Below are 27,957 nucleotides of genomic sequence, written 5' to 3'. Positions count from 1 at the left end.
AACAAGAGTTTTCCCAGCAGTGGTGACTGTATGGCAATGGAATCCTTGGAGAGTAAATAAGAAAAAAATGGTTGGGCTGGGAAAGATTTAGTTAGTTGAAAAGCAAGTTATAGAAGCCAGAACTGATAAGAAAAAAGAAATGGTCTTTTACAAAACCACTTTGATGAGATAGGGTGGCCACTCAAGAAAAACTCAAAGATCAAGATTTGAATGTTTCTTCTTTTCAAGGGGATACAGAGAACCAGGATAGGTCAGGGGTGAAGCAGGAGAGGGATGTCTAGTTGCTTGCTGAAGATACAATATTCTGTGTTTAATGTCCTCCTGTGCACACACAAAGACCACATTTCCCAACCTCCCTTGCAGTTAGCTGGGGTCATGTGATTAAGTTCGGGCCAATGGGATGCAGGAAGAAGTGAAGTGTGTCATTTGCAGATCCAGCTTCCAAACCTTCTGCACAATCCTCAACATGCTCTTTCACCCTAGACTCAGATTGCAGAGCTATTAGATTGAAGGTTCCTGAGCCACTGTACAATCATAAGGAGCAAGCTGTATTACAACATGAATAAGAAACAAACCTTTATTGTACCAAGCCACTAAGATTTGGAGCTGTCTATTACATAAGTTAGATTATATTAACATACTCCAATAATGCTTCCTTGTTATCGTTTGCCTTGTCAAATGTCATGTTATTGCTTAAGAGTATCTCTCATCTCATTTTTAAGCAAAATTATTTCAGCGACCTTTAAGAGTAATGGAAAAAATTAATTTGCTCTCAGATCAGAACACCGGATACCCAAGGAAAAAAATGGCTGGGAACATTTTCTGAGGTGTTGGAGGGAACGAACGAACTGTCCTTTTGCTTCCTAAAAGTTAACTCAAAAACTTTATTTGCTTATTTTTAACATTTTATTATGGAAAACTTCAAGTCTTCTCACAAGTAGAAACAATAGAATAATAATAACCTCCATGTACCCATCCTGACTCCAAGAATATATGTATACATACACACACGTGTGTGTGTGTATGTATATATATATATATATATACATACACACACATATACATATACACAGATATAGATAGATCAGTTGATTGGTTAGTAAAAAAATAGAGATGTATGTATATATATTTAAGAGATACTATATGTTATTCTAATCACTGAGCCAGGTGCCATGGGTAGGACTCAAAGATGATAATGATGTTGAAACATGGAGTTAAAAAGAAGAGAATATGAGTCTCAAGCTCCACAAATTACTTCACTCTGAGGTCTATGGTGAAGATTAAAGTAATCTAGTAGCTCAGAATTTGTAACACCATTATTTTCTTTCCCTTCTCATTTCCCTAAATGAGTTTCTGTCTGAGGGAGAGGTCTAACACTTTCTTCCTAGTGAAAATAGCAACTACCCCTGGGAAGGCCAGTGCACTGAATCTTTTCTCAGTCATTCGCCATTTATATGTATGAATTTTACCTTTGCTGAACTTTTTCCCAAAAGTAAGCCATGAATAGATGGAGGGAAAAAACAAGGAGCAAAAAGCACGGGCCCTAAGGCAGCATGGAAATTCTGAGGGAAGGCGACAATAAGAGTTACCACAAATGTAATGGAAGACAAATATCCATTTCAGAAATTTTTTAAGGTGGGGTCCCCCATTTTCCCTTCATTACAACTGCTCTTCCACCTCCAAATCCATTCTCTTGGCTGACAAAGCACCATTTGGTGGTTTCACACTAGAAACTGACTGGGAATGGGAGACAGAAGTGGCAGAGAAAGAGTTTAGTTGTAGCAATATTTCTCATCAAAGGATGAGCTTTCCCAACTTAAAACTTAAAGCATTTTCAAATAAGCATGCTAAAACACAAAAAAGAAATTGTTTTATAAATACAAGCCTGAGATGCTGCATTGTAAATGTTAAGGACCAGTCAGATGCCTTATCTAGAGCACTCTGAACACCTACGTCTACTGATGTTGGCTCCAGGCTGTGCTCTCTGGTCACACAGGCAAATGGCCCAACATTGGGAGGCTCAAGCCCCAGGTGAGGTGAGTGCTTCTAGAGCAGGAAGCTCAAGTAACAAAAGGCCAGTCTCTGCTTTCACTCTGCCTTCCCCCATCTAGAGAGGCATGAGGCCCTAAGGTGTTCCAGATTGAATCACCAGGAATGGGTTCCATTTTGATGAGAATTTACTTAATGTGCACTCCTCTAACCATCTCAAACATTTAGCTCTGCTCTGTATTAATTCAGTCTGAGAAGAAAAAAATTCCACAGTAAATCTTAGCAGTCAGAGGGTTGGGGGAAGTCTGGAAAGGGCTGACAAGCTCAACATGACGAGTACCAGTCCAACCTTTGCTTAACAGAACTTCACTCCTTTACGGATTATAAAAGGAAATATTTAACGAATAGAAGGCTACTCATACACAGGATAATGTATGCAGCCTCTGTCCACATCTTAGTCATTCTACATAACTGCTCAAATAGCCTTTGGTCCCTAGTCTTCCTCGGGCTTTTAATTTTCTTTAAAGCCCACCACAGAAAATATTTTTATGTTTGTCTCCATTTATGTGTTTCCCTGGCTGATCACTTGGCATAAGAAAAATTTGTGTTTCATATTATAGCTGTCAAGAGATACATTTCAATGGAGAATGAAACTATAAACTTTAAGAGACAATGAGATGGTTTGGGGGACGTCAGAGTTTCATTTCACATGCACTAAAGCACTGTGCTTACTTCCTTAGTGATGCTGCCTCCTAAGAATTTTTTTGTTTTAACTGAATTTGCATTTGTATTAACTAGGTGTGTAATTCTTTCTAATTTTCAAAATATTATCCCTGTTTGATAGTAAAAGTCCTTTGTTATTGGCCCAAGGTGAATTTCCAGCCTCCCTTCACACTTCTACCTAGTCTTGGACCATCGAACTATGTAGGAACTGTTTCTTTCCTGGACTCTTTCATACCCCTTTGTTATCACATATTGTGGTGCTCCATTTAAATGGCTTCCTTCTTTTTCTCTGCAAGAATCACTGTCTTCTTTTAAGATGCAGTCACCTCCTCTAAGACTCTACAGAGCTGGAAGCTTCTTCCCGTTTTCCCATTAAAACAATCTGCATAGACCTATATCATAGCCCTTGTTTCATTACTGTGTAAATAACTATTTTCACAGCTGTCACTGCTAGAAGATAGTGATCGCCTCAAAAGATGTCCCATTTATTTCCATACCTACTCATCCCCAGCTTCCAGGACAGGGCATGGCACATGGCTTGAACTCAGTGATCAAATGAATGAATGAGCATGCGTTGATTTGTTGGACACATCAGTGAAAATACTGTTTGGTTTTTTGTGTTTTTTTCTACTTTTTTGGCCACACCACGCAGCATGAGGGACGTTAGTTCCCCGACCAAGGATCAAACCCATGGCCCCTGCAGTGGAAGCATGGTGTCTTAACCGCTGGACTGCCAGGGAAGTCCCTGCATATACTATTTGGGCAGGACAACTACACATCCTGGTTTTCCTAGGATAAGCCTGGTTTACACAGATATTCCAGGGAAAGAGAACCCCTTTCACTCTCAAAATTGTCCCAATTTGAACAATAAAATATATGTTCACCCTAAGTTTGGAGCATGGTGTAAGTACTCATGCACATTGCCCCTGCCTGCCCAGAACTAGGTCATCTCATTTTCCAGTTTCTCAGTTACTTTTCAAATTAACCATTTTTTAAAGTCTTCAAAATTCAAAATTATTAGTTATTCTCTGTACTCAAATCCAGCATCCATGGACCAAGAAAATAAATATAAATACTATGCTGCAAAATAAGAACACACAGGTTTCATTCCATTTTCTCATCAAATTCCTATCTATACCAACCTCCCATATAAGTGATGACACCCACTAAACCAACCAATCTCCCCTCTGGTTGAGGCTGCCCACAGTTCAAGCCAAGGGGAAATCGAGCCTGCCCACCCAGGTTGTGTGTTTGCCAGCCACACATCCACCACCCAGGGTTACAACATTCATTGTCTTATTGATAGTCCAGAAGCCCTGACTCAGTAATTACAGTAGAAACTAATAAATCTGCCCAGAAAAAAAAAAAAAAAAAAAACAACATCACTTTTCCACATCGTTCTACCCAGAGCATGAAGAAAACACTTCTGAAAGATCAAAGAGAATCAGACTACCTCCTTTGTGGAAAAATAAATGTGGTCTTTCACTCTACATACTTGAATTCCATTTGTGGATGTCAACACGACCACTCAGAGCAAATGTAATCAAGAAATATTCCAAAGGTCACAAAAGACATTTCTAATAAATCGCCAAACTAATTTTCCACACTGATGCAGAATGAACTAAGAAAAATATGTTTTAAAATCTACATATGAAGGATGCTCAAGATCACTAATTATTAGAGAAATGCAAATCAAAACTACAATGAGGCATCATCTCACATCAGTCAGAATGGCCATCATCAAAAAATCTAGAAACAATAAATGCTGGAGAGGGTGTGGAGAAGAGGGAGCCCGCTTGCACTGTTGGTGGGAATGTAAATTTGTACAGCCACTATGAAGAACAGTATGGAGGTTCCTTAAAAAACTAAAGATAGAACTACCATATGACCCAGGAATCCCACTACTGGGCATATACCCTGAGAAAACCATAATTCAAAAAGAGTCATGTACCACAATGTTCCTTGCAGCACTATTTACAATAGCCAGGACATGGAAGCAACCTAAGTATCCACTGACAGATGAATGGATAAAGAAGATGTGGCATATACATACAATGGAATATTACTCAGCCATAAAAAGAAACAAAATTGAGTTATTTGTAGAGAGGCGGATGGACTAGAAACTGTCATGCAGAGTGAAGTAAGTCAGAAAGAGAAAAACAAATACCGTATGCTAACATATATATATGGAATCTTAAAAAAAAAAAAAAAGTTTCTGATGAACCTACTAGGGGCAGGACAGGAATAAAGACATAGACGTAGACGTAGAGAATGGACTTGAGGACATGGGGAGGGGGAAGGGTAAGCTGGGATGAAGTGAGAGAATGGCATGGACATATATGAGAGAATGGCAGAGACATATATACACTACCAAATGTAAAATAGATAGCTAGTGGGAAGCAGCCGCATAGCACAGGGAGATCAGCTGGGTGCTTTGTGTCCACCTAGAGGGGTGGGATAGTGAGGGTGGGAGGGAGATGCAAGAGGGAGCGGATATGGGGATAAATGTATACATACAGCTGATTCACTTTGTTACACAGTAGAAACTAACACACCATTGTAAAGCAATTATACTCCAATAAAGATAAAAAAATAAACATAAATCAAATAAAATCTACATATGAACAAACCTCAGGAGATCTGAAATATATTCCCTTAATCAGATCACTTAGGAAAATATTACCATAATTTTTTGTAATTTTAAAAACATTATTTCAGGGCATGAAATTAGAGAAAAACCACAAAACAAATATGAACTAAAAGGAACATTAACTGTCATGTAGTTAATGATTTTGCTTAATGAAGATAAAGCCTCAAGTATTCAGCCTCTTAAAGTATCTCTCATTATCTATTGTTTTTCATTAATCCTAGAAGTGCCGGGCAAAGAAACATAAACCACGATTTGCTATGAAACGTTTGCCCAAATCTGCTATGAATTTATTTTCAAGACAAAGTTCATGAAAGGCCAGTTCCTCAGGTAAAGTGGATTAAATGCCTTCTAAAGGGAAATAAAATTAAACCACTACCAAATGGAAGGTTTCTAAACTGTGTTTTGGGATGTAAAATCCAATTTGACAGACGCCTTATAAACTGTGGCCAATGCCCCATCTAATGAGAATCTCTGTGGTTTTGTTTTTACCTATACTAACGGGTTTGTAATTTATAGTGACATATATATGTCTACACTATGTTGGATATGTCTATACACAGATAAATATGGTGGCATCTCTTTCTTATGTAAAATCGATGGGAAAAAAAATCTTGTGATTTAGTTGTATCTTTTTAAAATCACTGAGCTTGCATTAAATATTTGACAGACTGATGCCTTGTGGGATATGATTTGGAAGCTACGCTCTCTCTGATCTTTACCAGATGTTTCACTGGTGGTGTTTCAGCCTCAAGAGACAAAGAGGATATTAATGTTAATTTTATTTATTTAATCACATCAGGCAGATTTGATAAAAGGGAAAATTCAATATTTTAGTAATTTACCAACTCTTCAGAAACATCCATAGTAGCAAAAATGTTTTGAAGATCATTTTATATTAAAAGCAGAAGGCTGCATTGTAGTTGTTAGGGGAAACACTCTATTTTACCTTTAAAAATGGGAGCAATGTGACAGATTTGTCAGTTCCACTTTTAACTCAAGAGGCAAGGAGGTGGCAATGACATTCATTACTCAGCACAGTCTCATCCCAACCTTTGACTATTAATTGTAGACAGAGAATACTCTGCATATGAAATGGACACTCAGTTGAAAGCCTTCTGCCACTACCAGCGTTGCTCTGTTATCTTCTTATCCCTTGTCTTGAATTTTATTCCAAGGGAACATGAAATTACCCTAATCATTGTCAGGACACCGATGATAATGAAAATGTACTTGCTACTAAATAGTGCCTCCCTACGCCTTAACTGAAATGACAAGTTAGGCTTTCATCTATCTAGAGTTCACTGTCAGAATGTGGAAACTTTTAGAGCACTAGTTCTCACCCTTCTGCACTTTAGAATCACCTGGAAAGCTACACACCCCACCAATTACATCACAGATTCTGGGAGTAGGACCCAGGTATGGGTATTTTATAAATCTTTTCAGGCAATTCCAATGTCAGCCAAGGTGGAAAACCACCTCTTTGGAGTAAGTAGGCAATGGCCAAACAACTTTCTAGTCTTAGAAAAATCGTTTAATTTCCCTAGGCTTTTTTCTCCTATCTGAAAAACTGGTATGTGTGGAAGAGAGTTAAGAGTGTTATACTCATTGATTTTCTTTTCTTTTCTTTTTGGATAAAAATATATACTTATAGTTACAAAATATTTCAAACAGGCAGCAAAGCATAGAAAATATTATAAGATACCTATGACAGCTGTATTGCCACCACCAAACATTTTAATATTCTGCCATATTTGTTTCATTTCTCTCCCTCTTTGGATAAAAGATAAAGCAAAATCCCTACATCCCATATCTTCCTATTTCTTTCATCTCTAGAAGTATCCACTATCCTAAGGTTATCCTGCCTAAATGATTTTATTGTTTAACCAAGTAATTATGTATCTACAACAACTGTATAATACTCCTTAGTATGTGTTTAAATATACGTAAATTATATTACACTGTATATACCCTTTTGCATGTAATTGTTTCATTCAACATTGTTATTTATCCACGTTGTTATCTATCAATCTATAGATATATCGATTTACATATAGCTTCTTAATTTTAAATTCCTTTATATTATTTCATTAGGAATAAACCACAGTTTGTTGACTTACCTTACCTATGGACAGAGAGGTTATTTATATATATTTTTTAAAACAGAGGCATGGGGACTTCCCTGGTGGCACAGTGGTTAAGAATCTGCCTGCCAATGCAGGGGACATGGGTTTGAGCCCTGGTCCGGGAAGATCCCACATGCTGCAGAGCAACTAAGCCCATGTGCCACAACTACTGAGCCTGGGCTCTAGAGCCCATGAGCCACAACTACTGAGCCCGGGTGCCACAACTACTGAAGCCTGCATACCTAGAGCCTGTGCTCCTCAACAAGAGAAGCCACCGCAATGAGAAGCCCACGCACCGCAACAAAGAGTAGCCTCTGCTTGCAGCAACTGAAGACCCAACGCAGCCAAAAATAAAATAAATAAATCTATAAAAAAAAAAACCAAAAAAACAAAGGCATGTCTTCTTGCCACCAAGAGTTGCTCTAGGATAGACACTTAGACATGGTTTTGTTGGATATGCTCATCTTCATGTTTGCTAGATATTCTCAAAATTTTTTCCAAAGTGGTTACACTAATTTACTCTAACAATGTTAAAACATTCCCTTCTCCATACCCTCCAATACTTGACATTATGAGAACTTATTAATTGTTGCCAATATGAAGATTGTGGAGTGATAACTAATAATTATGCTTAGATGATATTTTCCTGAGGTCCCTTCTATTCAGGTAATTGTGGTCACCACATCAATGCCAAGTCTTATCAAAATAATAAAATAAAGGATGTGGAAAAAAAAAAAAGCCTTCTTCCGCATTTTACAATGAATTTACTTTTCCTCAAGAAATGTCTTACCTGGCTAAAGCTGGCCCATAACCCATAAATCAGGCCATAAAAGAGGAATGGGGACATGGCCCCAGCTCTGTATTTATCTTCTTGTATTCTATAATCCAATGTTACTTAAAAAGCAAACGGCCCAATAGTCAAGCCAAAGCAAATACTCTGCATTTTGCCAGGCAAAATGTCTGTGGAGAAATGAGTCAATTCATACAAGATTCAAAGCTGTCTTTGGTCAGTGACATTTTTGTGAAAATCTGTGGGTGGGTAAAAGTTTTACAAAATTCCTTTTTGCTATTGGATAAAAGTCATCCAGGAAAAATAAGCAAAATTTAAGTGGTGATCCACATTCCTCCTAATTCCCTTATTAACACTCCCTAACGTCCCAGCCCAACTGCTTTCTTTCGTGCCCAAAGGCCAGGGTCAGTGTTTCTAATCCGGCAACGGGAACCCTGTCCCTTTGCTCTCTCTGACCTGATCAGATAGGCTTTCTCATGAGAAGTACCGGCCGACAGAGTGTGTCTGATCTCATTCAGAGCACACCTTCCTGGGAACGCTACCAAGGTGCTGTACACTCTTCAACTTAATGGCAAAAAGACCTATTACGGTAAAAACATTCTCAGTGTGCACTCAGTTGGAACACTTACTATGGCTACTGTTAGGGATGGTTAGTGTACATCTACAGTTTGGGGCTATTCTTTACGTTGTCCTTTTAGGAACATGAAACAGGGGTTGGGAAAGAAACTAATTATAAGGCTCCATTCCTTGCTCTGACTTGAGAATTTGAAACCTTATCATCTCAGAAAAACATAATAGAATTCAGCAAAGTTATACCTGGGAATGCTCAAAAGTTTTGATAATTCTGAGATTCATCAATGTTGAGGTTGGTCTAACCTCAGGAAGGTCTAAATAGAATGATCTGGCACCTACAAATTGTTTTATTAGTAGATAGAAGTGAATGGACTCGGGTGTTTTTAATATAATATTGCCATATTCCAGTTTCTGATTTAACTGAGGTCCATCTGTCTGCCTGCTGGGGCCTTTACTTCTCAAGGCCTTTGCCGACGGCTGGGAATATCTCTGTAATCAAGGCCAAGAGCGGAAAGCGAGCAGCTGGTTTGGCTCTCCACAGAAGCAGTAAGAATGAGATCTACAGAAGGGTGGAGTTGTTTGGGTGGGAAAGGGAAAAGAAACCATTCTCTCCTTCCAGTAAGTTAACCAAATAATAAATTAACAATCCTCCCCCAGTTCTGCCACCTAAAGTCCTGAGAGACCTGAATCCCAGAGTTCTGGGTAAGGCTGAGGAGTTACAGTCAGAGACTCTGAGAATGTGTTCTCCCATGCATGAGATGGAATTTGGCATCAAGGGAGGACACCAGTGGTAGCCTCTTACTGTAAGCAAGCTGTCACTGAATAGCCCTTTCACACATCCTCCTTTTCACATGACTTCCAGAAGCTCATTGTGCTGCCTGTAGTCATGGTCACCAAACACAATTGGGTCATCACATCTTTCTTGGGTCAATAAGCTAAGTGAGTGAAAATGATAACTAACTCTAACTATGGTCCACAGAAAATTAATAGCAGTTAAACATACGTAAAACAAAAGTGGACAGGGTCTTATAATTTAAACTGCTCCTAGCCTTTGCAGCATGTGACACAGCCACAAAAACCCAAAGATCACTTCATGTTTCCAAAAGAAGAATGTGGTCATTTTACTTGGCAAGGATCTTGAGCTTTGAATCAACTACCATCAGTTTCTAAAAAAAAGTGAGAGATGAAACTGTTCAGTTTTAATAGTTCTTTGTGTCTGGATTCCAAGAGTGTAAAGACTGGTTTTGCAAGAGGCAGAAAAATGCATCTTTTTCAGATGCGCATCCACGTTAAGCACAATGTCTTTTCTCCATGGGCTACAACTTGAGAGGACTGCTAAACTTTCAGAGCAAAATTATTTGCTGCCAGTTAGCTACAACCCTACAAATCAAGCAGATGACAGGGAGCAACATAACAGTTTTCACAAGACACGATGCTCATGATATGTACGTTTTATATTCCTGCTAAAAATATACAGTCCCAAGGCAAGAACTGCAGCATTAGTCAGACCCTAAGAAACCCTGTTTTGTACAATACATTTGCACTATAACATGTGATTTAATGCTTTGTGGGTCTAGATTTGATATGCTATTAAATCTAGCAATCTAAATTTTGCAAAGATTCCATCTAGAAATGGGGAGTAGGCAGACTAGGGGAGAGAGAAAAATCACCTCCCATACCCATCTTGAATAATACCATGAAAAGCTATGCAGACGCCTGCAAACATTCACCTCTCAGCTAATTCTTTCACTGAAGTATTTCTATTTTTAATAGTCATCATGCACTTTAGCAAAAGTCAACTTTATAGTTATATGCCTTTTCAAAATCTGGGGATAGTGGGAAAATAGGGAAATCCTTTTGCACAAAAATTAATTTTGCAATGCAAAAAAAAATATTTTTTTGGATAATTCAACCCTATATGTTTATTTCAGTAAAGCCAAATCCAGCAAACTATTTTCAGCCAGGATTAGTCAGAACTAAAAGGCTGGACTGTTTTCCTTCAGAGACTGAATGTCTTTCTTGCCTGCAATAGGCCGATGTGTTCCAAACAGAGTAAATGGAATTGCCTTCAATTGCTTGTCTCTTTCTGGCATTTTTAATGCAGAACCTTACTGACAGAGTAAGGTTTTGTTGGCTGGAATGTAATTATTCTTTTCAGTCATATAACCTGGCATTCTTACAATGTATGAGCTTCAAGTTTTCCTTAAGAAGAATCATAACATGGGGCATAATGTAAGGACAAGAAATGCAATCTCATTCCTCCAGAAATTCTTAAAACTCTTTCAAAAATACCTACTGGATGGTGAAAAAGCGCTTCTAATATTTGCCTTACAACTATCACCTGTTTGGTTTGCTTTTACATGAATCCAACAACTTGGCAGAAGGGACTCTGGCTGGGGGAACGACCATCTAAATAAGTTCCTTTTCCAAATGATATATATATATATATATATATATATATATATATATATATATATATATATATATATATATATTACACATTTAGTGACTTGTAGCATATTCAATATCCAGGGAATACCTAAAATTCTCAGATTCTGAACTCTACAAGAACTATTCCTGTCCATCTAAGCTAATATAAAACACATGCTCTTCTTTTTCCAAGAGTTAAGCGAGCTGTCTGAGATTGTGCAAAGCCACCCTGGGATCCCAAGGGTGATGTCCTGCTTGTAAACCCTGAGGGTTTCTGTTAGGTGTGAAATGTTTGTGCAACCATCTAAGGGTCATATTATTCAAAAACAGTAAATTCTGCCAAGAAACAGAGATAGTTCCAGGATTGATGTTGTGAAAGGGGGAAGTGGGGAGAAAGAGACCCATGCCCGCTTCCTTCAACACCAAAAACACAGTCCCCTCTGGGTTCTTTCTCCTTATACATTTTCCACCAAACTCCCTCTCCTTAAAGTTCAGTGAGATCCAGTAAGACTCTGCTCCTGTGGTAACCCTGAGTGTTTTCATGCTGGCTATAAATCATTAACTAGTCTTACAACCTTGGAGGGTGCAGTGTGCAGGCGTGTGGGTGTATGCAGCAACATTTTTGCTAGCCAAGTTGCTAAGTGTGAGTTCCCTTCCAAATATCAGAACCACCCCTCTAACCCTAACACTCACCCAGTTATTGGAGGGAAGGGAAAATCACTGAATATTTACTTTGGAAAAGAGCTAAAGCTTGCTGGTGGTGCAGTGTGTGTTCCTCTGCCCTGCACATTTCAGCAACTTCAAGTTGGTGCCTGGTGGGAATCAATTTTCCAAGACTTTGGACAGTGTGGCAGTGTGAACCTCCCCTGATATGTACATCTGCAGAAGAGAATCTAGAAGTGGAGATATACCCCAGCCACTAATAATTAAAGAAAACTTCCCCTTTCTCAGGCTGAAGAGGAGTCAAATCTCATGGATACCTAGACCCCCAGCATCCGAACTCCATAAAAGAAGAAAATGCCGCCTAACTTGTGGCAGCGTTTGTTAAACCACATACACCTTCAATGAACTCCCGTGGGCTTTAGGAGACTCACCGAACACTTGTTGGGCTTCTCCCCCGAGTGGACTCTCATGTGGATCAGCAGTTTATAGCGGGCATTGAATGGCTTGTACCTTCGAGGACAACCGGCCCAGAAACAAGTGAAGTCTTCCCCTTTGCGCTGATCTATGTGAACCTTCTCGATGTGCCGCACAAGTTCCTCCTGCTGGTCGTACAAGGCGCTGCAGTCGATCCAGCGACAGCAGTGCTTGCCCCCAACGTCTTCCATCTCCCCATCCTCCTCCAGGGCGGCCTGAGGCAGGGCCAGCGGTTGGGTGTGGTGGACGAGCTCTGGGTGATGCAGGTGCGGGTGGGCGTGGTAGGGGGGCGGGGGGCCTTGGGGCGGACGTGGCAGAGGAGGCAGAGGGGGTGCCGGGGGCAAGTCCAGGGCGCCGCCCGGGAAGTCATCCAGGCGCTCCGTCTTTAGCAGGCCCGCCGGCTGGCCGTCAGAATCCAGCAGGCCGTGCTGCACCACCATGTTGTTGACCAGGCCAGGCTGCAGGCCGCCGTGCTCCAGCTGCTGCATGCGCTCATACTCCAGCACGCTGTCCTCGTCGTAGGCTGGAAGAGCCAGGCCGCCGCTGGCCACCCGCACGCCCTTCTGGCTGTTTGGTACCGAGCATGGCTGGGGGATACAGCTGCCGCGCACCCCCAGGAAGTGCCCATAGACCTCTGGCTGTGGGGACATGTTGGCCGGGGAAGACCTCGACCCGTTGATGTAGGCGACCAAGGACGTGGGCGAGGTGCGGATGATGGTATTGAAGTCTATCCCAATGCCATCGGACAATGGGGACAAGGACAGTGCTCTCTTCTTGGAGCGGGCCGAGTGGGACCTCGCTGAAGAGTGCCGGGGACTAGGGTAAGGAGAGTGGCTATTTTCCATCCCGAACAGGTAGGATGGCAATGAGTTAGAGACACTGTTGCTGGGCATGGCTGTCCCAGGAGGAAGGCTGAGGAGGTCCCCTAGATCAATGCCATTCTGAGAGCTGTGGTTGGAGGAGAGCGAAGGGAGAGCCCTGTAGCCGTAAGACCACTCTTGTTTCACGCTCAAGGCTGACTGACTTTCTGTCAGACTCAAAGTTGAGGATGCCAAAGACTCACGCGAAATAAGGGACCTGGAACAGCAGCCAGAAGGCAAGGGGGGGGGGGAGAAAAGACAAACATTTTAGCAGGATATGGATTGCCTAAGAGCTAAAAGAACATTGCATTGACAATCCCTTAAGTATTTCCCCTAATTACATTCTGGGCTAAACACACATTCTTTGGCTAAGATAAAACCCAAGGCTTTTAGTTCCAGGTAAATAACATTTTACCAAGAAGAACAATAAAAGCTAATGCTCACTGGAATAATAAAACAAAAAGATCTACTGTTACAAATAATCTTAATACTTTAAATGATAATAAATAGTCTTTGCTTTATTTTTTAAATATCTTTTTTTAATACAGGGAAAAAATTAGAGGCCTAGGAATAGTTATTGAAGCTTGTTATGGCAAACCAAATAAACAAGTATTTATTAAGCATCTACTGTGTGCAGCACACTACAAATAGGCATCGCAGGGAACACAAGTCTAAACAGAGTCCCAGACTTTGAGTGAAATCTGTTTGGTGAGGTAAAACATAAACCTATGCTTAATATGAAAAGAAAAAAAAAAGTAAATCCTCAAAGCCATCCAGGGGACCTAATAATAATTTCACAAGTTTATTTCACTGATATTAAGGAATTTTAAATGTTTTATAAAAGACAGCAATTCACACTATAAGTACTCAGTCACTACATCAAATTGCCCCAGAAATAAAATATATATAAAATACAGCTGTAATATATATGGGAGTGACAGCCTGAAATCAAGTCATATTTGGAATTTTGCATTTGGGCTGTGCCAAGTTTAATCACACCTGCTAGTTTTGGATCTACCATGAACTGTTGTCTTTGAATCAGAGCACATTTGGACTGAGAGCAAAGCATTTGCTTTAAGTACTTCACTTTTGCAACAATTCCTCTCCTGTCCTTCTTACCCTTTACAAAACATGCCTCACGTGTCACAACAATTAGCTGAGTAACAGAATGCTTTGTAATGTAGTCTGGCCACTTTAAAATTCATTTTGCTTTACTATGACATCATTGCCTTAAAAATCATTGAAGAGAAAAGCTATGCCCTTTGGATGGAAAATTTGTCACAAAGAGGCTGGACATAATTCATAATTCACTGTACTCCCAACTCATAATAGTGTATATCAGAAAAACCTGACTTTTTTATATGTACTTGCACTGGCTTTCTACAGAGATCTTTTTTCTGGCAAAAAATTTTAAATAAAATATTGTATAGAATGTCTATCTTCCCAGAATGAACCCATTTACTACTTCCAGCTGTTATACAGCAACCTGTTGCAAAAGAACTGAGGGAAAAACAGAAGCATTCTCATCCCATCTGTTCCTCTTACTTCTTTTCACAAAATGGAAGCCAGGAACACTGTTTCCTACAAGCATGAGAAATTAACAAGAAAACATCTCGGCTCCAAAATGCACAGTATAAGGTGGTAGATAACACGGTTGTCGATGTGGTGTTTCCATCGAGTGAAGTAATGTTTACCGATGACAAACACAGCAGGAATTTACATCCAGTTGCCCTTGACACAGATTTCTTTTCCTCTGTCCAGATCCTTATATTTGGACTGAAGTCCTTCTGCAAGCCCCAGATGGTTTCTGAACCATCTGTTTTTTAATTCCCCATGGACACTTTCAATTATTTTCCCAGCATACCTGCAGCTTGTAGCTCTCCCTGCAGAGCTCAGCTGAAGGCTCCTGGTGATAGGATGTCAAGGGCCTTTTGGTCCCTTCCCCAGGGAGATACAGAATTGCCTTCTGACCCAAGTCAAATCAGTAGTCGTGTCATATATGAGGCAAAGACAACGGACTTTGCTTTACACCCTGAGGTTGAGATGGTTTATATAACATTCTCAAATGGTGCATTGGCCTGGTCACTGTCATACTGGAGGATTTCAGATTTTTAAGCAGTGAATGGCAGGCAGAAAGTATTTTACCCATCTGTTTATACTTTGCATTTGAAATTATATTATTTGGTTTGAGGGCTGCCTATAGTGAGTGAGACATGTTCATTTGTTCCATTGTCAAGAGATGTTTCTTATTTTTCTCAAAATACACCTAAAGTATAGTTCGATTTAAATTTGAACATAACCCCATGCAGGCACATTCCTTAACTCCTTGGACATCTCAGTTTTCTAAGACAGTTATCATAATTTTTCAGAAAGCAAATTCTATGTTCTATTCACTAAGGCAGTTATATGAATGTAGAACTCTCTTCTATCTTAAACACCTAATAAGAACAAAATTTCCAACAAATGGCCTTTGCCTAGCAGCCCACCTCCCTTCTGAGCAATTACCCAGATCTTTTAATATTTCAAAGTTCTAATCCATGAAACCTGCCCCAAAGATAGTAGCTCTCAGTAAAAGTCCTCTTCCAGAAAAATTATATACTGTCTGTACTGAGCCTTAAACATAGCTAACTTCAAGCACCTGTGGGTGTTACCTCAATAAAATTCAAAGTCCTCCCAAAAAAAGGGGTCATTTTTATCTTTGCCAGTACCCACCAGAGTGTTAAAGTTTTCCAAAAAAATGTTGATTAAGGTGAGTAATCAATCAATATAATGATAGCCATCATTTTTAACTTATGAAGTATTTTCCCTTTGTATTATTTCATTTAATACAGCCTGTGAAGTAAGTAAATTGGATTGTTTAAATAACCTCTGTTTTACAGAGAATAAAACCAAGGTTCTGGGGCTTCCCTGATGGCACAGTGGTTTGAGAATCTGCCTGCCGATGCAGGGGACACGGGTTCGTGCCCCGGTCTGGGAAGATCCCACATGCCGTGGAGCAGCTGGGCCCGTGATCCATGGCCGCTGAGCCTGCACGTCCGGAGCCTGTGCTCCGCAACGGGAGAGGCCACAACAGTGAGAGGCCCGCATACCACAAAAAAACAAAAACAAAAACCAAGGTTCTGTGAAATTCCTCCCACTGACACCAAAAAAACGACCAAAACTCCTTAAAGAAGTACAAATAAAGCAGCATTTGATAGGCAGTCACCTAGGTGGATCACATACATCCTCCATTGTTTTCCCCACAACATACCCCACATGTGGTCCATGCTGCTCTGCTTGATTAAAAGACCTGGTGTACGAGGCTTAAAGTCACACAAGCTACAACTGGAACACACATTTTCTGTTCTCCTTCTGAAACAATATGCTGAATGACTGTGAAAGATTGCAAAGAACTCTTGCCTATAATCCCTGCTGCTACCCACACCAAGCCTATGGGAAAGAAAGTGACAAAGAGCTGTGATTCTATCACCATACTTAGAGAAATCTCCATTTCCATATGTTGATCTAATCCTAAGCATATTATTTCTGGTGACTGGTTAATTTGAAGCTATATGTCAAAGAAAAATAACTCAAACAAAATAAAAGCAATATGAAAAACTCAGAAACCAACAGTGAAATAGGTTAGGGTAGCTGGTGAAGCAAGAGCTCAGTAATTCTCATGGGGCCATAAGAGGTGTAATGACCAAGCTGAATTGCTTGGTTCAACACCAAGCTCAAAAGAAATACTAACGTAGGGCTTCCCTGGTGGTGCAGTGGTTGAGAGTCCGCCTGCCAATGCAGGGGACACAGGTTCGTGCCCCGGTCCAGGAAGATCCCACATGCCGTGGAGCAGCTGGACCCGTGAGCCATGGCCGCTGGGCCTGCGTGTCCGGAGCCTGTGCTCCGCAACGGGAGAGGCCACAACAGTGAAAGGCCCGCATACCGCAAAAAAAAAAAAAAAAAAAAAAAACTAACGTATATATGACAAGGAATTCCTCAAAATGATGCTTAAGAGAATGACTACATATATATGTATATATATATATGCATATATATATGCATATATATGTCATGAAAAAGAGATGTGCAACAAGACTTACAGAATTGATCCAATAAAGTATTACTTATAATAATGAAATAAAGGGAAACAAATGCCCAGTAATAAGATACTGATAAAAATTATAGTTTTATTTATATACTTTTTAATAAAATGGAATCTTGGGCAGGAAGAAGTCATTATATGATGCTAAATATATTTTTACCACAAAAGATTATTACAAAGGAAAGTGTTTATATTAACGAAAAAAGTAAATATAATACTATGTAGATTATAGATCAATTTAATGGAAAGGGAAACCTATGCTTATGATGTATATGTTTGGCTATAGCTAAAAGGATATATATCAAAATTCCACCCATGGTTGCCTGTGAGTGGTAGGATTCGGGATGACTATCATATACTGTCTTGTGCTTGTCCATATTTTCTACATTTTCTACAATGAGTAAGAATTACATAGATAATCAGGAAAAAACAATAAATTTTACAGCTTTTTATAGGGTGGCCATCACTCAGACTGAACAGTTATGTCCCCATCCAGCTCTCCACCCTCCTCCCCCTCCCCCCAGGCATGCCCCCAACAGACAAAGCTGATTCTCTCTCCATCTTCTCTTCATCTCTAGATAGCAAAATGCCTTCAAGTTGAACTGCTGCCTCCTGTCCTATCTCTCCTCTTATGGACCACACAAACCAATTTAAGTATCACAACTAAATGTGACCTTTCCAAATTGCTATATAGTAAATTCGATATTTCACCAAGCCACTTCCCAACTCCTGTTTCTTTGCTCATTCTGCAAAAAATTATTTCCATAGAAGGACTCACAGAATACATAGTCAAAACATATATGTCAATGCATTTCTAAGATGTTATCCTTTAAGTATAAAAATTTATGCTAAGGAATCAAATATGCCAGAAAACACTGAGATAATGACCCTTCTCTGCCCAACCCATGAAAGGGATTGCACTAGATACATGCATGGCTGGAGCAGCCTGTGCCCTGCCTACCTTCAGTTTCTCCATTAATTATGACTCTCTGCCTTCAAGGCATGGGCTGGACTTGCCACAGACAAGAAGCTGAAGGCTTCCCAATGACACCTACCCCATGAGTACAGTTAATTTTACATGCAATACTCAGCAAGTCTGAAGAGTCCCTCAAGGCATAATCATCAATAGGAAAATGACAGGAGCAGCTTCCCATCACAAAAAAAAATCTCAGGTGAAAAACAAGTTTCCATCTCATGAAAAAATTGGCATAAAAAATGATCCAGGAACTGTGATTTCAGAGTCTCGAATAGCAGCTAGGAGGACAGTGCAGAGACACAAGAGGGGGAAAGGGGGATAAGAGGAAAAGAAAAAGGAAGGGGAGGAAGAAGAGGAAGAAACAGAACCCAGAACTACAAGGCATCTAAGCAGATTCCATTCCCCCAAGAAGAGGAACAGAGGTCCACAGAAGAGAGGTCCAATTCCTTTGCAAAATCAGTTACAACAGATCCGGAACTAAGGCAAAAAGTTTGGATTGTATTTCTCTAAGAAGACTACTTACAGAGGATGAAATAATTCATTTCAAACATAGAAAGAGACCTTATACATTAAACAGTATTTAGGTTTTATGTCCCCTGTAATATCAACCTTAAGAGATATAAAAATTTGTTTGAGAAGGTAATTTCCCTATTCAATTATCTCCCATGGAGATAGATGTATATAGCATTTATTGGACCTACTTATTCCAGCACCTAATCAGACATTGTGTTGAAATGTTATGTAACTCACACACGAAAGTATGTCTTCCTAGACTCATCATAAAGTCTTGAAATTCATGATTTCTATCTTTACTTTTTCAACTATCTCCCTAAACTTCAACTATTGTATTATGCAGAACCATAAATATTTAAGATACTTGGTTAGATGGGTGAATGTATGTACGGACAGACAAAACAACTGTAAAGTAGCCTTAGGATGCTACAACACATACACTGAAAAACGAGCAGCTAAGATGGATGTGCATGGAACATCTTATCTTTCTAGGCCATGATATGACCTGCTTCACAAGGAATCAACAGATTAACACACTGGTATTCAGTCACAGAGGCCCCAAAATCTCAAAGTGGGCCTTAATTTCACTCACATTGTAAGACAGCAGGTATTAAACCATTCTTCCCAATTAAGATGATATGGCACACACAGTTTTTATACACATTCCCCTACAAAGCTCAAATTAAAAGAGCTGCTTGAGTGTGTGTGTGTGTGTGTGTGTGTGTGTGTGTGTGTGTGTGTGTGTGTGTGTGTGTGTGTGTTGTGTGGGCATGCATTCAGTAAGGAAAGGAAAAACAGTCATGGGTGTGATTATACCATAAGAAGGGGAAAAAAAAAAAGTAACTTGAGACCTGGTATCTGAAGGAGGTATATTCAGGTTGGCTGCATTCATTGCCCTCTGTAAGCTAGGACTGATCTGGTTGCATGCTGTAGAGACCTGGCTTGCTGGTGGTGAAATGGGTCCCAGTCGCTGAACCATCATGGGACTGCTGGTGACCACTAGATTGTTGCAGCTGCCTTTTCCAATGGACTTGCACTGAGGCCCAAAGCCAAGAGCCCCTAAAAACAAATGAATCAGGTTAGCTTTCATGTCCCTTATATCAGAAATCAGTAAATACACATATGTGCACACTTATATCAGGACTCATCTTTAGAGACAGTCCTTGGATCATCTTTTTTTTTTTTCAGTATTAGTGATAGAAAAAAGCTTTCTCTAAATCCAATGAAAAATCCATAATGCTACAATAGAAACCCTTCTATAATCACATACAAAATATGCTTACATTTTGCTTCTTCTATATAGAAGTGTCCAGTTATATTAAGAATCATATTTTATCATCTCTTTACCTAAAGGGTTAAGGTGGTAAGTAGATGGGATTACTTGTATCAAACCATGTTTTTTTCTAGAACAACTAATATCTTGAATGACCCAGCAAGGAAAGTTGACACTCCTTAAAAAAAACTTATTTAACTGGTTCATTTCATTCCAAGTCTGGTCTTTCAAGAGCCTCTTTAAAAGGATATAGACTGGCTGTGTCTCTCCAATCTTTATTTTTCCTCTTCATCCTAATATATTTTCATTGGACATACACCCAGTTTTTTAAAAAATCAAGATGAGAGAACCCTAAACAAAACATTCATTCTAAAAGTAGCATGTTAACCAAATTTGACATAAATTTTTCATTTCATTAGTAACAATCTTTGAACGTAGTAAAATTTGGTACATATCCCAGAGGGGAAAGGATAAAAAAGAAACCCTCAATAATCTGTGCCATTACAGAAACGTGAAGAGCAAAGAGGAGAAAGGTAAACACTGCCATGACTCATTTATAAAAAATAATAATAGTGGTTGAATCATTCTAGACATTCTTTTTGCATGGATATACTTTTTCAAACATTTTTTGCAAACTACCTGGTCCAGTCTCAGTTCCCATTTCAAATAAATCAAAATAAATATGATCTCAGGTTTTTCTGGCAAATTGGCTCTAAAATTTTCTCACCAAATTCACCATCTTTCTCGTTGATATATTTGGGATCAAAGTAGTAGAAAAGCATCATGGTAACTTTCCTTAGCCCTAAGGAGTATAATTTTTTATTTTGTCTTCTCAAAAATTAGGTTAATAGCCAAAAAAAACGACTTCTTTATCTTTTGTAACATTCTCTTCCAAAAGCCCACAAACTAAGGATAAACAAGACCTTAGAGTAATCACCAGTGCTCTTATCAATGAAACCACATCTCCAAAGTACTAGGAGAGTCACAGCATCTTTAGCTAGTAGGAAGCCTTCTCTAGTCCAGCCCTCTGGGAAACTAAAATCCAAGTGGTAACTGACTTGTGTCAGTAAATCACACAGGATTTACTGACAGAGCAGAAACAGAGTCTACAGGAGTGTATTTTCATGGCACCTGTGTCCTTAAGTTTAGGTGCTGGATGCTTAGTTTCTTCCTTGGATACTTTCCAAGATCCAAGAAAGGTCCAAAAGAAATTTGTCTGATTTTTTTTTTTTTTTTTCAGATACACAGACTGGAACCTTCCCCTCTCCCTGCAGCTTCTATCTGATGTATCTTCTCGTGCCTTGAAAGATCAGTTATAGATGATAGTCTCTCTGTTTTCATAACTCATATAACACTGTACCATCAGGGCTTCATCTTGACACCAAGAGTAGTGGGTACATTTTGGTGCAATGATCATAAACTTAATATCTTTGTGTGTGGGGGGGGGGGGGTACGCGGGCCTCTCACTGTTGTGGCCTCTCCCGTTGCGGAGCACAGGCTCCAGACGCACAGGCCCAGCGGCCATGGCTCACGGGCCCAGCCGCTCCGCGGCATGTGGGATCTTCCCAGACCGGGGCACAAACCCGTGCCCTGCATCGGCAGGCAGACTCCCAACCACTGCGCCACCAGGGAAGCCCCAACTTAATATCTTTATAAATTCCAACAAGCTACATGTGATTTTCAAACCCCCTTTTTACCTTGGATAAAGGCAGTGTAATGGTTCATATGCTAGCCCAGTATATAAGACACTTGAATTCTATCCCCAGGGTCTATCCCTACCAGCCACTGCTATCAAAAGCAACATTAGATGTCAGGTATTCCGTCAAATTCAGTGTCACATATTCATCTAAGGAACTCATTCATTTCATGCCTGTTTCCTTCACCATAAAATGGTATTAATATCTACCTCTAAAACAAAGACATACTAGCAGCTGGAACAGCATGCCCAACAAATACTACTTGGTGTCAAAGCATATTAATACGTTATTTCATCAAATCTTAGATGCCATATATTATAAGTCATACCATTATTTTATATACCAGTAAGAACATTAAACTAGTACATGGTGTTGATATTTCAGAGATAATCTGATGTGAAAACAATGCACACCCTAGCATAGATAAATACCAATAAGATTGCTGAAAAAATTATTTTAACCCTTTTCTTGTTCCTGCTTTTCTCTCTGCTTGGCACAGCCTTACTCTCACTTGTCTACCTAGGAGCACCTCTGTCTTCAAGGTCTTGATTCAAATGCCACCTTCTCTGTGACTCCCTCTCCCCCACTTCCAACTGGGCAAATCTGACCAATTCTTCTTTTCGTTCCCCCACAGTCTTTCGTAACACATTTGCCTCAGCACCTTCAGGGAACGGAAATGTTTACATGCCTGTCATCCGTTTATACTTTATTGCTTTTTAAAGACAAAGCTCTTGTCTGAGATATTGCTGCTTCCTCAGCACCTAGCCCAGGGCCTATACAGTACACAATAAAGTCTGTCAATGAAGCTAAGAACGAATGAATGAATGAATGAAAATAAAAGATAGTTATACATGATATTAAATACTGACACATTATTTCCACTGAAGCCCTCCTGATCTTCTTGTCTAACACAGTGCCATTTTTCAAAAACAGACTCAAACTAAGTCAATCCTTTGATATTTCTCCACAGTGTGACTCACTAGGTCTGAATGGAAGATGAAGCTGCGGGAGTAGTAACTAAAAATCCATCTCCCTGGATTAGAATTTTACACTGGTCAAGGCTGCCCTTGTAACCCTATACCCTGGATCCTCACAGTCACAGTCACAGTATTTTCTCCGTCTGTAATAAAGAAACGTTAATCCTCCGCTCCCTAGTGTCTCCATCATTTTCACTATAACACCTCCTACTCCCAAATTCACTGGTCAACTTGAGCCTCATCTAACCATAGAGGAGTGACAGCTTCTGACTATCACATTCGTTTAGCATGAAGCTATACGGTAAATTTCTTGGGAACACATTATGTTTGTGGAGCAGCTGTAAGAATGTTCTGTAAAATGGCATCATCACTCTCACACAGGGAGGCAAATAACAGTTTGATCAAGAACCACTGTGCTTAATGCAACCATCTAACTCCAATTATTTTTCATAATGCCGGACAGAATGAACACCTCCAGACTGCTCAGAACTGTGTAGTGCATTGTAGTATGCGCTCTGGAGACAGCCTGCTTGGGAACCCCCAACCCAGGTTGGTTGTGTGACTTGGGCGAATTACTTAAACATTTGTGTTTATCTCTATGTGTTCTCATCTGTAAAATGGGAATAAAAACAACACCACTTTATAAGGTGTTATTGTTCATCTAGTATTAATTACACACCTAAAGGACTTCACACATTGCCTAGGGCATAGTAGGTACTTGATGGATGTTAGCTGCAATTTTTGTTGTAGTTGTTGTTGTCATTATTGTTCATGCCTGTCATCACTTTTTTTCCCTACATTCTCTTGAAGTACGAAGAAAACAGTTCTTTATAATTCCTTGCACAAAACAAGATACAAGTAAATGATACTATTTAATTCTCTACCCATTTCTTTCTGCTTTGAGCCTGGAGCCAACTTTTTTAAAACCAGGTGTCATCACAGATAGAAGAAAAGTTTTCAGCTGGCCAAGTTTGAACATTCCTTGGCTTGTCATTCCCTGAAAACAAACCATACAACTTTTCTGACTACCAGATGTGCCAACTACTTGTATGCTGGTTTTCATTTTGAAATACTGCTTATTTTTAGAGACTGTACAGTGTTTCTTAAAAATGTGTTTACTGCTCAAATAAGGATTCAAGTGGATGGCATTCTGAGTACTACATGCATTCTAGCCAAAATCACTGCATGCTGGTGGGGAGCGCAAACGTTTTGCATTTCCTGAACTGAGAGGTCATCTTAGCAGGGGCATGTTTTTAATTAACATCTTCATTAGTTGAAAGAGTTCTCTTGAAGTCAAATAGTTGACTATGTTGCAATTACCCCTGCTGAGGTTGCAACTTTCAGAATGATTTATGTTTATCCACTGGTTCCTCTAAAAATGACAGAGATATTGGGGGAACAGAAATAGCATATATATATATATATATATATATATATATATATATGGGAGGGGACAGGGAGAAGTAATCAAAGTTCTTTTTGATTGTAATTGTTCATCAACTGACACTAACCAAATGCCAGTCATGAGCTGGGCAGTCCCTGGAGACAATGGTGAGCAAGATAGACAGAGTCCCATCCCCTCACAGAGCCCACAGTCTGCCCATGAAGAGGAATACCAAAGCAACCATTATATAAAAGAGATCCCTGCTCCTAGATTGGGTCATATGAAATGTCTTTCTTTACAGGTCAAACATGATCAAATAAGAGCAGTTTCTATATAGTTCAACCTAACACATATGCAGAGTGTTTTGGAAACAGAAATAACGCATATCAGGATTTGAGTTCTGTCTCACCCACCCACTGGCTGTGCAACACTGAGCAAGGTCCTTAAAAGTCTCTGTGCCTCAGTATCCTGTCCCTAAAAATTAGGACAGTAATAGTACCTAATACATAGGGTTGTTATGAGGATTGAAAGGGTTAGTATATATTATTATATGCTTTACCATCTCTAAGGATCAGGGTTTTCTTCCCAATCTTTCACTTTAAAACATTTCAAACCTACAGAATAGTAAGTAGTACATGAATCTTCTTTATCTAATTTATCAATTGATAAATTCCATCTGTTGATCTATCTATTCAACTATCCATCTCTCTATATATAAGATTATTGTTTTAATTAACATTAATTTGTTGAACTATAATAATAAGCCATAGTTTTTATGCCCTTCACCCCTAAATACATAATCATAACACAATCATCAAATTCAAGACATTTAGCAATAATATAGTACTAGTACATAATATACAATTTATAGTCAAATATTACTAATTATCCCAATAACACCCTTTAGAGCAACTGTTTTCAAATCCAGGATCATGCATTTCAAGGAAAGGTTTTGCTGAGATGGAACTTCAAGAATGGAATAGTAAATCAATGGACACCCGGGCACTGAAGGTTGATGGAAAAGTAGAAAACCAGAGAAAGAAAAGAAGTGAGAGGTAACAGCGCACAGCACAATAGTTAAAAGCATGGATTTGTGCCCTAGCTCCACCACTGAATGGCCATGTGACCTTGGGCAAATTACTCAACTTTCTGTGTCTCAGTGTTCTGATCTCTAAAATAGGGTTAATACTAGTACTTACCTCATTGAGTTGTTCTGAGGATTAAATGATCTAATATGTGTAATATATTTAGGGCCTAGCACTTAATAAATACATTATAAATGTTAGTTATATTTTATTAAAGAACTCATTTCTGGTACCTTTCTGATATTTCTAGCACCTCTTTTCCTGAGTGACCAAGGATGGCATGCTGATACCTCCCCACCCAAGGCCTTCCACTCAACACACAGTAGACTTATCCTCCCATCGATGGACTCCAGACTTCGGGCCTTTCCTCACTCCCATCTTATCTTACTCTTAGACTCTCCCCAGCTTTCATTCATACTCCTCCCTAGAACTAGAAATAAGATATTCTTGCATACTAAACATACTAGGCTTGCTATATAGAGTTTTGTCAGATTTGTAATGTTTTACTGCTGAAATACAGTAGTGACAGCTTCATGAATACATGTGACTGTGTAGTGTGTTACTCTGAAATACAGTTAAGGCAAGGGTAAATGACTAAGAACACCAAAGGATGAGAATCAGAATGAAATAGCTGGCTTCCTTATTCAGGGGCAAAGCATTTAAATTTAGTGTATGTTACGAATGCTCAAAACTGCACAAAACTTAAGAGAGGTAAGGACTACTGAGTAGAGCATCCTGCCTCCATGGAGCTTACAGCTCTGTAGACATAAGACGCACTCATCTAGGAACAATCAGATAATGATACTAGACTGTACAGAATAAAGCATGAGACTGAATCATAGAGACGGGAGTTCAGAAAAGGTGGAAATCACTGTTTACTAGATAATTCACTGAAGAACAATTTTAACCAAAAAGGCATTTCCCAAAGGTCTTCAGGAAGTCCAAAGGTGTTCAGTGAAAACAAATAAGGTGGGGTCATGGAGAGATCCATAGTCAAATAGCTTTGGGAAACTCTAATATAACAAAGTTAAACATATCTCTTTACTACAGGTCTTCTCAGAGCCTTTAAAAATTGCAAATGCTGAAAATAAATCTCCCAGAGGAGCAAATAATATGCAAAATATATTTGTTTAGGGTACTTTTTTTCCCCTGTGACTCAACCAAGACTGGCATACTAAAGAACACTCTTTAGAAAACAATGAGGTAAAACATGAAAACGATCACATGAATGCGAAGGAAACAGTAAGGTGTAGACACGGAAACAGAAGGGAGGGGGCATGGTGTGCTAGGGAAATGAAGGGTTGTCTGCATGAGGGGGCTTGACCAGAAAAAAGGGAGAAGACAGACTTAGAGGACTTGTTTAGTCAGGCTGGGGGGCCTGATTTAACAACTGGACATTATGTATTCACCAATGGCTCCAAACCTGGCTGCCCATTAGGGTCACCAGGAAAGCTTTTCAAAAATGCAAATTCATAGGCTTCACTTCAAACCAACTAAGCCAGATGATGATGGTATAACTGGCCTGCTGACATGCACCTGGGACCCTGTGCTATAGATAGTGGTACATCCCACTAGAAGCCAAGTTCACCCAAGATTAATCTGGTGGAGATGGGGAGAAAGGATTGAGGAGTACATGAACCAGAAGCTGGACAAACAATGAGGAGAAGATCATGTGGTAGTAAATGACAGAGTAAGAAGGCAACGGTTAGGGAAGCAAGCTAAGAGTAAGACTGTGGATTATATAATTGGTTGATAAAGATTTAGAAGATCAAGTTTAAAAAGGAGGAGGAGGTCATATAAAGGCTATTTTTGTAACTCCAATCTGAAATTAATTACTTGATCCCAGATAATAAATAGATTAAATCCTAATCTAGATTAATGAAGATTCCCACGAATTGGGCAATCTCCCACGACTCTGCCCTCAGGAAACCTACCAAGTTTATCCCAGAAAGAATATAACTTTCACACTAACACTCTTCTAACCTTAGTCAGTATTCAGGAATGTTGGCCACAAAGTATGGAATCACCAGCATTACTCATTTTTATTTTATCCCTGCATTAAATGGAATCGTATTTATACTCTGAGAGATTAAAAAATATCATATTCCTTTCTGAACCACTCAGTGCCCTGGATTCCTGGACATGAAGTCTCAGTCTTGCTCCCCACCACTGGGCACTCCTGATAACATGTTATTAAGAACACATAGCTCCAAACCACCTCATAAAGATGTAAAGATATATTAAACAGCATTCCCAAAGTTTATATTCTAAAGTCCCATCAGTCAGCTATTGTACATCAATTATCAACTAATTAGTACAGAGTGCTTATGCTGACCCTTCTGTTCTCTCTTGTAATGATTTGCCAAGTTAACTGAAAGCTGCTTTGCTCCATAGAGACTCTTAGTATAGCAAGAGTGTTAAATAAAGTTCACCAACAATTAGCCTAGAAAACTAAAGAGGAAATGTAAGCACATTTTACTGCTTTTCCCTTGACAAATTTTCTAACAATCCCACGAGAAGAGAATGGATATATTTGTTAAATAAGCAAACCATTACTCTGAAAAACTGAAATACCAGTACTGGCATAGTTCAGTAATTCATCTCTCACTGATCAGGTATTCTTTTATTGTGCCCCTGCTCTGTGCTATAGTATATACTCTAGGGAGTGTGGATACACAGATGGGTTAAACAATTCT

The 27,957-nt window shown here is 39.4% G+C and overlaps 1 protein-coding gene across 1 annotated transcript in view; it reads right to left on the bottom strand.

Annotated features, from left to right (window-relative positions):
* Positions 1 to 27,957, bottom strand: part of GLIS3 (GLIS family zinc finger 3) — a 539,325-nt gene that overhangs the window by 323,667 nt on the left and 187,701 nt on the right. Inside the window, exons 3-4 of the mRNA XM_067041595.1 lie at positions 19,697 to 19,904; positions 12,373 to 13,492 (exon numbers count right to left, since the gene is read on the bottom strand). Coding sequence (XP_066897696.1) covers positions 12,373 to 13,492; positions 19,697 to 19,904 — 1,328 coding nt within the window. The remainder of the gene's footprint in view (positions 1 to 12,372; positions 13,493 to 19,696; positions 19,905 to 27,957) is intronic.

This window comes from Kogia breviceps, chromosome 8, assembly GCF_026419965.1.
Source record: "Kogia breviceps isolate mKogBre1 chromosome 8, mKogBre1 haplotype 1, whole genome shotgun sequence".
Lineage (NCBI taxonomy): Eukaryota > Metazoa > Chordata > Mammalia > Artiodactyla > Physeteridae > Kogia > Kogia breviceps.
The sequence above is the reverse complement of the archived record's forward strand: the minus strand, read 5'-3'. Positions and strand labels throughout refer to the sequence as shown.